This window comes from Neolamprologus multifasciatus, chromosome 15, assembly GCF_963576455.1.
Source record: "Neolamprologus multifasciatus chromosome 15, fNeoMul1.2, whole genome shotgun sequence".
In the NCBI taxonomy this organism is placed as follows: Eukaryota; Metazoa; Chordata; class Actinopteri; order Cichliformes; family Cichlidae; genus Neolamprologus; species Neolamprologus multifasciatus.
In genome coordinates, this window is record NC_140453.1 from 11928516 (window position 1) to 11941140 (window position 12625).

Consider the following 12625-nt stretch of genomic DNA (forward strand, 5'->3'; position numbering starts at 1 on the left):
GGCAGTGTGCAAAAAAGACACAGAGCTTCAGGAATGGCTCCACAAGATATTCATGCATAGCTTCTTGGAAAACAAACTCCTTTGGTAAGATGTAAATGCTCCAAACTTTATTTTGTATACATAAAATCACATACTATTACTATTACAGCACAATAACTGCTGCTATTAAAGTGGTTAATGACATCGTTGAATCAATGGACTGCAAATAATACTGTGCTGTTCTTTTTCTTGACTTGTCAAAGGCTTTTGATACAGTTGACCATGCTATTTTATTAAATAGACTAAACAATATTGGTCTATCTGTAAATGCTGTAAGTTGGTTTTCAAATTACTTGTTAGCAAGAAAACAGTGTGTCCATGCTGCTGGGTCTTCTTCCTATTTTCTCCCAGTATCCAAAGGAGTTCCGCAGGGCTCCATATTAGGGCCATTGCTATTTTCTTTTTACATAAACAACCTTTGTGATAATTTGTCAAATGCAGCATTCCATCTTTATGCAGATGATACAATTATTTATTGTTCATCCCCTTCAGTAGCACAAACCCTGCAATTTCTGCAGTCTGCCTTTGATGTAGTTCAGTCCCATTTAACTCAACTTAAGTTGGTGTTAAATCCAGAGAAATCCAAGTTCATGTTATTCTCAAATGGCAAAGAGTTGTTAGCTTTGTCTCCTAAGATTAAAACAATTCAAGGAACTGAAATTGAAATGGTCACATCTTACAAGTATCTAGGGATCATTATAGATCAGAATTTGTCATTTAAAACTCACATTCAAAGGCTTGTGTTGAAGTTAAAACTAAAACTAGGTTACTTTTTTAGAAATCAATCCTGTTTCTCCCTCCAAGTGAGAAAACACTTGATTCATGCAGGTTTTTTTTTTTTACCTTTATTGGATTCTGGTGACCTGCTTTTTATGAATGCACCTGCCCACTACCTAAAGGGGTTGGATACTGTGTACCATTGTGCTTTACGTTTTATTACTGGCTATGGAAATCGTGTACATCATTGTTCTTTGTATGCTGCTGCTAAATGTCCATCTTTGCAGACTCTCCCATTGGTTGATCTTTATCTATAAATCTCTCCTTGGGCTGGTTCCATCTTATTTATGTGTTTATATGTGTAAAAACCACAACCAATACTGTCACGGCTGGGCAGCAGTCGTGTGGTGGAATAAAAGAGGACCCAAGATGCAGATGGCAATGGAGATGCAGGTGGAGATTTATTTAAGGTGAAAAATCCAAGGTGAGGGCAGAACTAAACATAAACTGGTGAAACTAACACAAACAGAGGACACAAAGCGAGAAACAGAGGACACAAAGCACAAAGCAGTATAAATACACACACCAGGTAATCAGGAAATGGCACACAGGAGGGGACACAGCTGGAACTAATGGGCATAACGAGACACAAACCTACAAAGTAAAACAGGAAACTCACAGACTGTTTCACAACACCAACTCGGGGACACGAACAGAACACAGAGGAAGGACACAGGTAAGGATGATAGAAACACTAAACACACAACTCAAACCATAAGAACAAATACAAAACAGCACAAACTGGAAAATAATAACAATAAACTCAAAACACTGGGTCAACGACCCAGGACCATGACAAATACAGCCTTCGTTCTCATAATATCATACAATTGATTGTCCCAAAAATCAAAACAGAATTGGGGTAAAAGCCTTTTAAATACGCTGCCCCTGCTTCCTGGAATAATCTGCAAAAGGATCTGAAATTTTTAGAATTGGTTACCTTGGGAGAGATTAAGTCTGTCTTAAAGGAACGAGAGGATAACTCTTTTACTCAGTGTGATTGTTTTTAATGTACTCTTAATTTGATCTGTTATTGTATATTGTACACATGTTGGTATGGGATATTGCATTTGATTTAAATGTTATATACTTATGTGGTATGTGTATTTTGACTTTTTTGCCATGATGCCAGGTCTCTCTTGAAAATGAGATTTTTAATCTCATTAATAAATTAATAAATAAAGGACTAATAATAATAAATATTGCTACAGTTCAAACTGATCTTTTCCAGAGAGAGAAAGAGTTGGTGTTGGTGCTGGTGTTGAGCCATTCTTAACTGTGAAGAAGTAATCTTTAAAGTCAGTATGGGACAGACACAAAGCAAGTATTCAGACCACAAACAAGAAAGACTTAATGCAGCTGCTCACTGTAAATCTGCATAACTTCATGCATCTTTCCACTTGAGTTTTGAGGTTGAGTTGAGTTAGCTGAGCATGCAGGTTACAATAGGTAAGGGTAAAGGACCACATATACATGACTTTATTTTGACAGACTTATACAAGGGGATAAGCCAGTGTAGCTCTAAGAGGGTTACGCAAAAAAGGGGTTACAGCACATAACCAACACTTTCTAACTATGACTGAAAAATCACCTTAAAAATCAAAACTTTCTCATAAACCTAAATTTCCATTTCTTATCCAATTCGGGGTTGCACATTGGCTGGAACCTATCTCAACTGACACTAGACAGTTTATATTTATATTAATGCTGTTTATTTGATATTAAATTGATCTACTAGCCAACAGGAAAACAATAGTTATCTGGAAAAATGTCTGAGTTTTTTTCCAAGTATAGACTACACATCCATCTAAGGGGCTGCTCTCAAGCAAACCTGATTAACCAGGCATACCTGTTAAGTTAATTTTTAAAAGGGAAAAACTCCCACTTTACTTGAAACCACAAATAAAGCCGACGATTAGTGCAGCCTCTAAGAGGAGAGTAAGAACGGCTCCAAAGCAAAGGTTTGTGTACTTACTGCGCTTGTGCTTGCTATGATAGCTGATTATCATTGCATTTTAGGTTTAATAATGTACCCGGGACAAGATGCAGTGAAGCTGGGCTTAAACAAGAATTTCCTTTGATGAATATTTTTAAGTTTACAAAAGTTAACGTATTTCTGTTGTTTGCTATCATATTTTTGAGATTTATTTTCTTCTCCTACACTTTTTCAAAGACATAACCATGGCGGTGTACAAGCTAGAGGTGACAACTGGTGACATGAAACACGCAGGCACAATGGACAATATATACATCACCCTGTTTGGAACAGAAGGGCAGAGTGACCGAACTAAGTTGGACAACTTGGGCATCGACTTTAAATCCGGCAAGGTAAGATATATTCAGAGTAACAATGTTTATAAAATGGGGGGGGGGGGGGCTTGTTCCTTCTTCCAGAGGCAAAGTCCAGCCATGTTTTGAGTCACTATTAGGGACTAGGGAGAGAACCTACCAGCAACCGATGACATAATATCGCCTCTGTCAGTGCGCCCCAGGCACCGATCGGTTTTCTATCATCCATTTGCTGGGAGTAAGGGCGCCCTCCGTTTGCGAGGTGCTCCTGCTGCTTGCGGAACAGGGAGGAGAGGGCGGGGCGGCGGGGGATTCTCTGGCTGGCTGGAGCAGCATCTAATAACTCGCAAAATAAAACAAAATAAAAACAAAACAACAAACACGAAAACACCAGACATTATGATACAGACTTATAATTTGCACCGATTTTTTTTTTTTTTTTTTTTTTTTTTTTTTTTTTTGGAAATTCTATACACGAAAAGTGAGCGCGAGAGCCCTCGGTGCGCCTGCTCGCTGCTGAAGTCAAAGTAAACTTTATTGTCATCTCCGCTACATACAGTCCAGTATATAGAAAGACGAGTCGACGAGGCTCCAGTTATGGCAGTACAAGTAAACAAACAATAAATATAAGAACAGTAAGAAAATAAATGTACGCTTTAGGATTCGGGGTAAAGGGATCAATAACAATTTAAAAATTTATAATTTACAGTTTGATGATTTAAAGTCTCACACAAAACCCGTTGAAAGGAGAGGGGGCCGGCTGCTTCCAAATAGAGCCCATTTCATTCATAATGTTGTAAATTATCCTTCGATGCTTGTTCCCTCTTGGGAACACGGCGGGTCTGAGCCCGTGCTGGAATGGTAGCGGTGGGCAGGATGGCTGCTGTGTTTGCTTTGGATTACTCTTCACCCCCCATCAGACCCTGTGGCTTGTCACGTGTTCCATAATGTTGTGCTGTGGACATTTATGTGCTTTTTTTCTGCAGAAGAATTTTTTTTTTTTCCTGTTCTCATGCTGTCCTCCCAGGAGCCCAGCATGAGTAGAGGTCTCTTTTTTTCCTCTTGTACTTTCCCATTGTAGTGTATATTTCAGTGTTGTTGTTTGTTTTTTTTTGTTTTTTTTTTTTTTTTTTTTTTTTTTTTTTTTTCTGTAGCTACCGATCTCTGACCTGTATCCCCATGTGATGTCTGTGTTGTTTGTGTAAGGTTGGGGGGGGGGTCCTATTTCACCGCAGGGCAACCTGCACATGGCGAATAAAGCCTTGATTGATTGATTGAAATGGTGCAAAAAATATTATTTTTAATAAATATAATAAAAACTACTGGATTGAATTGTTTATGGACTATAACAATGACAAATACTCCCCAGCCAGTGGTTTGGTACACCTTGCTAGTATTGGGGAGGGAACACTATTTTCCTTCAGAACTGCCTTAATAGAGAAAAATTCCTCCGAGAATTTGAGCCATCTTGCAGTTGCACCAGATATTCCAGCTGTGCATCCATGATGTGCATCTTCTGTTCCAAAACATGCCAAAGGAGCTCTGTTACACTGATGTCTGGTAACGGTGGAGGCAATTTGAGTACAGCTCATTGTAATGTTCAAGAACGTGTTCGAGCATGTTTTAGATCATTTGAATGATGCTCAAGTGGTGCTAAGAGGCCTAGAAGGTGCCAAGAAAATTATTCCTGCACCATTACACCACCAGCAGCCTGGTCCATGCTTTCAACATGTCCATGCTTTCATGTTGTATTATGCTTTCATTATGCCAAATTGTGACCCTTGCAGCAGAAATCAAGACAACTTCAATATTCACCCAGGCTTTTGATGCTCAGTTTGAATTTCAGCAGGGTTTACCATGTCTATATCCCAAAATGAATCTAGTTGTTGCCATTTGATCATATTTGTGCATTAATGAGCAGCAGAAAAGGTGTACCTAATATAGTGTCCTGTGAATGTATATTGAAGTCAACTAAATTCTGTCTTTTTTTTCCCCCTAGCACTTGAAAGCTTTAACTTGAGTGACTGCACTATTGCAGGAGTCTCTAGCTTGCTTTCAACATGCATGTATGATAAAGTTGAATAATGCAATGAGTTTGCTTTTTAACGTTTGTTTTATATTCTGACTTCCAGACAGGAGCGTACACCATAAAAACCAGTATGTCACTGGGAAAGCTTCTTCTTGTCAAGGCTGAGAAAGATCCATTTTTTCTAATCTCAGAAGATGAGTGGTACTGCTCCAGAATAGTGGTGACCACTCCAGAGGGAGATGTCGTTCTCTTCCCCTGTTACAGATGGATCTCCAGGGGAGAGCTGGTGGAGCTCAGAGGAGGGCGAGGTCTTCTAAAAAATTAAATGGCAATTCATCATAAGTTAATGATGCTAATATCATTGAATGTTTTTCAAACATTGTTGTATTTTGCTTTTGACTTTTTTTTCTTTTTTTTTTTTTGAAACCGTTTTTATACCTCACAGCTATGAAGGTTTTTGAGGATGATCATCCTCTGCTGATTGACCACAGAAGAAATGAGCTACTAGATAAAAAGAAATTGTACCAGTAAGTTTACATGCATATTTATACTGCTAGTACTCTTTCTTTTGTGTCTTTTAACATTAAACATTGAGCTATACACATGACTTTACATTTTCCTTTTTTTGTTGTTGTTTTTAGATGGAAGATCACAGATGAAAAGCTACCACACCACAGCCATTTTAAAAATGAGTCTGAGTTTCCAGCTGAACTACGTTTATCTGCAGCCAATTTAGATGAGCTGCTTTATACCAAAAGGATGATGTAAGTTAGGAATTCAATCTGTATCTTAATAGTAGCTCCAAAAAAAGGGCAAAATATTTTTTTGAATTGTGAATTACTGGTCATGTATCTTGTTTAAAAAAATTTTTTACTCCTCCTCACTTAGTGGTGCTGAACTGATGTTCAAGGGGCTCGCTGGATCTACTAAACAATGGAAAAACACAGATGATATGAAGAAGACCTTTTGGTTCAAAAAGACTACAATATCAGGTAGAAAACACCATCTTGGTGAAATAAATCTACATCAACGGCTGACGGCGTCAATAACTGTCAGCAGCTAAACCTGAAGAAATTAGACTGTTTTATAGGGCCGTATTATAAAGGACAGTCTGAATCTTGTTTTTCTTTGTTAGCAGTGATTATGAGCAGGCTCATTTGTAAAAGCTCAATGATTACTGACAAGATAGGAAACAATATTTTTTTGCCAATATGTTTCAGAGTATGTCATGCAACACTGGAAGGATGATGACTTTTTTGGATTCCAGTTTCTGAATGCTACAAACCCAAATGTGATCAAGAGGTGCTCAGAACTTCCCTCAAACTTTCCCGTCACAGAGGAGATGGTGAAGCCATTCCTGAGAGATGGGACCTCCTTGAAGCAGGAAATGGGGGTATGAATGAAATGTAGTTTTAAAATTTGCTGTCTCCAGTTAACTTCTGAGCTTCTTTTCTCTGTTTGCTCAGAAAGGAAATATCTTCATCTGTGACCAGAAGATCGTGGATGGAATACCCACCAGGATACATGATGGTCACCCTCTGCATATGACAGCTGGCTTGTGTTTGTTCTACATGAACCCAGAGAACAAACTGATGCCAATTGCAATACAGGTATTTTACTGAGAGAACAGATGGCATTCATATTATGAGTTATTTTGTGTTGCGCAGTGATGACGTGCGTGTGGAGCCACTGGTATCATTATGCATTTAAGTTGTAGTTTTTCTCTCTTTTTGTTTGTATTTTTTCAATATATTTATTATCTTTATTTTCTTATAAATCCAGCTGCATCAAAAGCCTTCTAAGCAGAACCCCATCTTTCTGCCCAGTGACTCTGAGGCAGACTGGCTGCTAGCCAAGCTGTTTATTAAAAGTGCAGATCTACTGGAACATCAAGCAGTCTATCACCTCATGAGCACTCACTTTCTGGCAGAGGTCTTTGCTATTGCTACTTTCCGCTGCTTCCCTGAGATTCATCCTGTCTACAAGGTAAAATGACACCACAAATTAACAGGTGTGGTAATATATACTATAGAAAAACCTATTTCAACATTAAAAAATTTTCTGTTAACAGAACTTCACTTTGATTTGTATTCTAACTTGTATTTGGTATTTTATCCTCTGTCTGCACAGCTTCTGATCCCACACTTCCGTTACACTCTGCACATAAACAGCAGGGGTCGCAACATTCTTTTGGGACCTGATGGGCCTTTTGCCATTGTATGCATATGTACATCCCAACGCTCTCATAGTTGTATTTTATATTTCCATAACTATAAATTCCAGAAACCTACCAAACTACAACTATTTAATTACCAATAGAGTTCACTTGGATATGAGGGGATAAAAGAGCTCATGAGACGGGGTCTATCCAGAATGACGTACAGCTCCCTCTGCCTGCCAGAGAACATCGCTGCACGAGGACTGCAGTCAATCCCCAATTTCTACTACAGAGATGATGGCCTCAAACTGTGGAACATCATCAACAGGTCAGGATTAAATTAACTGTATGGAAATACTACAGATTTTAAGCAACAGCATTGCAATACAGCTGCAAGATGTTCATTACTAGATAATATTATTCTGATTTTGTTAGTTTGGTACACTACACATTGCATTTATATTTTTGCAACTACAACAATGATTAATTGATGGAACTTGGTGTTAATATGGTTTTACAATGCAAATTTAATATAAAATTGTATTTACATGCATATATTACATATTTTTACCAGCTTTGTTAAGTTTATAGTGGAGCACTATTATCCATCAGACAGCGATGTGTGCAAGGACACCGAGCTGCAGGAATGGATCAATGAGATATTTACACACGGCGTCTTAGGAAACAAACTCTCTGGTAAATAATAAATACCCTTAATTATATTTGTCACATAAAGCCTAGGTTATAATGAAAAAAAAATAGTGATTGACAGCGAGCGTTCTGTTAACAGGGTTTCCGACGTCCTTTAATACTGTTGGGGAGGTGATCAAGTTTATCACCATGGTGATCTTCACAGTGTCAGTTCAACATGCTGCACTCAATAATGGACAGGTATGACAGCACGCTATGTAATTATGTTTGATCAAGTACAGTGAGTCTTTGCATCTCCAATAAGGAATTGATTCAGCTGCCTTTTGGCCACAGAGAAGTGTCTCTATTCTATTCCATGTTTCCCTGGTTTCCATTTTTGTAAAGGATACATACTGCAGCAGATCCAGAGAAACACCTCATAATTTTACAAGAAATTTAGGAGCATTTGGCTGAGTAAGTAAAGTAGGGCTGGGCGATATGGCCTAAAATCCATATCATCGTATAATTTGAAGCACGTGCAGTAAGGATATCGCGATATATTCTTTTCTTCTGTATAACGTATTTTCCACACTAAGGCACACTTAAAATCCTTTAATTTTCTCAAAGCCCGAGAGTGTGCCTTATGTATGAATTCTGGTTGTGCTTACTGACCTCGAACCAATTTTGGCGTGCAGAAATCTGTTAAAAAATGTTTTAGTACAACTTTGGTAAGCCGCACTGGTTGATGGATTGTCAGAGCATTACGGCTGCTGTAGTAAGGTGCTTCGCTGAGTAATCAGGGTCCAAAACTCCATCCCCTTTCAGGTCCCAAAGTCAAACGAACAGAGTTAAAGACGGTCTAAATTCTTTCATCTTTAATAAAATCATCAGCGTTGCTGCTTTACCAAGTGTAACAATTAAGTTTAACATCCATGAAAATAGAAGTTATTAAATTTAACGGAGTTACAAGTTAACAGGAAGTTAGCTCGCTACTTTCCACCTAAACATGACATGCCATGTTCTGACTGAGAGATTTTTGAAACTAATTAAAACGTACAGCTCTGCTACCACTCCCAGCATAAACGAAGACAGAAAACTAAACAGCAGTGGCGTTTGCAGGGCTACTGAAGTTGGACTACCTGGTATATGATGTTGTGCTACGTGATTGCTAGCGACACAGCTATGTTAGCATAACATTAGCACAGTGAAGCTGGAGGATGAACGCTAACTTTTTTTTCCACTAGATAAAAGTTAACGTGAGGGATTCTGGTGGTTAGGGACAAATGCAATCGCATAGCAGGATGCTATACATGGGCCAAACTTCAGTCAGGAGAATAAGCGAGATTATTCATCCACAATACAAGGTTAGTTATCAATATACTGCAACAACATGGGAATAGAACAGCTGCGAGAGAATTCAACATTAATGAATCAATGTTACAGACGTGGAGGAAGCACAGTTTTTGTCTTTCCCCATATTTCAAAAGTGCTTCATCTCTTTGCTATGACTGTCGCCAGGCATAATTTGCAGATGATAATGATTGTAGCCAGTGTTGCCAACTCCTCAGTAAGGAAAATCGCTATTGGTTGTCCTAAAAGTCGCTAGAAGTCGCTAAATGACGTCATCACCTAATTTGCATAATTGGTCATGCTAATGTAATTGTAACCTACACTGCTGGAGAGAGAAATAACATCGTGGACGAGACATAAAGTGAGCAAAAAACGTCCTAAATGCATTTAGAATTTATTTAGAACTACAAATTAAGTTTCTTTTAGCAATTATTGTTTTTTGTAATGTCACAATTCCAACCCTGCTCCTTTATCCGGGCTTGGACCGGCAAAAGTGACCCGAAATAGGCACTCTGGTGGAGTTACTTTGTGTGTGTGTTTATAAGTAGTTTTAAACCTGATCCACAAAACAGCATAAGAGTAAAAGAAGAACTGACTGCGTTACAGCACCTGCTGCTTGTTGAGAGTAAAAGCGATATGCGCTTTCACGTCTTTTTTTAGCGACTTTATTTAGAAAAAAAGTCGCTAGGGGGTCTGAAAACTCGCTAAATATAGCGACAAAGTCGCTAAGTTGGCAACACTGATTGTAGCCGCTGCTACGCTTTCGACCAAAACAGGCGCAGCTTGATGACATCATCAACATGCGGTATCGCGATAGAGCGGTATAGTCAAAATCTCTATCGTTGGCCAAATTTATATCGTTTCTATCGTATATCGTTTATATCGCCCACCCCTAAAGTCAAGTCATTCCAAGTTACTGCACCCAGTTCTTTGGATCATTGTCCCATCATGCTGGGATAAGCTGAGTTATCAGATTTTATGCAAACATGTGAATGTTGTCAAATTCTGACATTCTGAAACCAACATTTTCCAGATATTCAACTTTCACCTAATCATAAGGTGAAACAAAAATCAAAAAACACACATTATGGCACGCAACATCTTGGACCACATTTATCATTTATATAACTATATAAAACATTTAGTAAAATCTGTTATTCTCTCTGACTATAATTCCCTTTGCTTTATGTATCAGAAAAACATAATAGAAGAATAATAAAATTTGCTGTAGCTCTGAAGATATTGGTGGATAATGTTTAACATGAGAACAGATATCTACCCTTATTTACACAGATACAATAGCTGTGTCCTTTGTTTGAAAAATAGTCATTTATAAAAACTTCTGTTTCATTCTAGTTTGACTACAGTTCCTGGGTGCCCTGTGGCTCAATCCTGCTTCACAAACCTGCTCCAACCACAAAGGGGCAGTCAAGCATGACGACATTATTGGAGACTCTCCCAAATATTGGGGAGACAGTAAAATTTTTAGGAATGCTTTGGGTACTTTCCCAAAAGTATACAGATGTGGTATGTATCTTTTTTTCTTTTCATGCTTTATTTATTTTTTTTAAAAAAGAGTATCACAAATAAAATATTGTTAGTCTGACTAACTAACTTTACCTCTGCAGGTTCTGTTGGGTCAGTACCCTGAAGAACGATTCGATGAACCTACCCCGAAACAAATGATTAAAGAGTTTCAAGCAGAGCTGTCCTACCTCAGTGAAGAAATTACAGCAAGAAATTCTCGGCTTGAAGTACCCTACACATATCTGAACCCGACTGAAATAGAGAACAGTGTAACCATTTAGTCAACAATACACGGTATCCTGCTTTCTTTGTCTATAATTCTGGTACATATAGTACCAAGTGAGGTGACGGGGGGTTAGGGGTTAGCTTCTCAGGTTTTATGTTAGTTGTATCATGATAAATAGGCATGTTCATCTTTTGTATCTACTATGTATTACATAGATTAAGAGATTAGTTTGGGGACATTGGGGGACTTTTTTTTTTTTTTTTTTTACAATAAAATGATAAATGGTTTTTAATTTGTCATAATTTCATGCTGTTTAAAGAATATACATACATTTAAAATAGTTTGTTCCTATACGAATGAAAGTAACATGCATATCTGAGACTATCACTCCTTTTTTTTGGTTGTAGGAGGCACATGATTGACACATAGTGTGCGCATAGCTAATGTTACCAAGGATATGTAAAGGTTAGTTCTTCTTTTACAATGCTGAAGATTTAGACTGTGAGCCAATGTAAGGTTTATAGCACAGTTGTCTAAAATAAAAAGCACTGGTAATTACCAAAATCATTTTTACATTTTTGTAATGGTTAGTGCAGCAGTATGCATGAGCTACATTGTAAGTATTGTTATCCATTAATTTTCAAATTTACTGTTTTAGAAAATAAGAAGAAGAAATAGTAAAGCTCATTATTTTTTAATTAAGATACCAAATTTTATTATTTACTTGTATTCCTGAACAGAAAAATATATTTATGCATGGTTCAAGTCCAATGTGTTGGCTAAAATTTGGGTATAAAAAATGTGAACTCACTTTATTTCACTAATAACAATATAATTCTTAATTTTAAACAACTTTTTGACAAATTTCTAAAATATTTCTTGTGTTTTCATGACAGGTGGCCTAACAAATATGTTAAGCAATGTACAATATACGTTTTTTCACTTTCTTTTTTTTTATGTGGTTCAGAGTTGATTTAAAGGGATCAGACAATGTAAAAATGCTGGGAAACAGATTATCCAAAAAATAAAAAAAAAACATTTATTCATGACAGAACGGTGGGAACAATCACTCTTTGTGTAAAGCTGTATGTTTTAATTTTCATCTTGCTGTGACATTAAATACCAATAAAGAAATACTAATGAGGCTCAGCAAATTCAAGCATTAAAAATCGTTTTGCATCTCTGATTTCTTTTTCTGTAGTTTCCACAATGCAATCATGGGTAAATAAAAGCTAAAGGTGACAACAGCTCGCACGCATTACGCATGTGAGCTGTTGTCACTAGACCACATATACAGTACATCACTTTATGTGGAACAGAAAGGGGAGTGGACAATTTCAGCCGAACATTAAGACAGTGATTCTCAAAATAAATCTTGGAAAATAAACTTTTATATGTAAATGTTATTCTGTGTAAATAAGGACTGTGACTTTAAAGCCTGTAGCTTTTTAAGATATTAATCATTATCTGACTTTTATCACGAATCAGGTTATTTTCCTGGTGGATATCTTGGAAGAGAAGAAAAACACACCCGAAACAAACATCTTGCCTGACCAGTACTGTTTTCCAGTAATGCGAAACAGATGTTCCAATACCAAAC

General features: G+C 37.4%; 1 protein-coding gene across 3 annotated transcripts; it reads left to right on the forward strand.

Moving 5' to 3' along the window:
* The first annotated feature begins 1364 nt into the window (after positions 1–1364).
* LOC146501674 (hydroperoxide isomerase ALOXE3) lies at positions 1365–12625 on the forward strand. Of its 3 annotated transcripts, XR_014869561.1 has the most exons (16): positions 2622–2777; positions 2990–3144; positions 5238–5442; positions 5580–5661; positions 5776–5898; positions 6023–6126; positions 6355–6527; positions 6601–6744; positions 6917–7120; positions 7265–7351; positions 7454–7620; positions 7867–7988; positions 8083–8183; positions 10629–10799; positions 10901–11143; positions 11204–12624. XR_014869561.1 is itself a non-coding variant. In XM_085133823.1 (15 exons), the coding sequence occupies exons 2-15, from the start codon at positions 2998–3000 to the stop codon at positions 11078–11080; spliced, it is 2010 nt and encodes a 669-aa protein (XP_084989949.1). In that variant the 5' UTR covers positions 1365–1492; positions 2990–2997; the 3' UTR covers positions 11081–12625. The 3 variants fall into 3 exon arrangements, 2 of the variants coding, with proteins under 2 accessions (XP_084989949.1, XP_084989948.1); XM_085133823.1 differs by lacking the exon at positions 2622–2777 and adding an exon at positions 1365–1492 and having other exon boundaries at positions 10901–12625; XM_085133822.1 differs by having other exon boundaries at positions 10901–12624.

Bases quoted from the DNA above. Each gene is read 5' to 3' on its own strand.
- LOC146501674 (XM_085133823.1), top strand. From the start codon at position 2,998: ATGGCGGTGTACAAGCTAGAGGTGACAACTGGTGACATGAAACACGCA. The intron at 7,352-7,453 runs GTATGCATATGT...AATTACCAATAG, and splicing joins CTGATGGGCCTTTTGCCATT to AGTTCACTTGGATATGAGGG. The intron at 10,800-10,900 runs GTATGTATCTTT...TTACCTCTGCAG, and splicing joins CCCAAAAGTATACAGATGTG to GTTCTGTTGGGTCAGTACCC.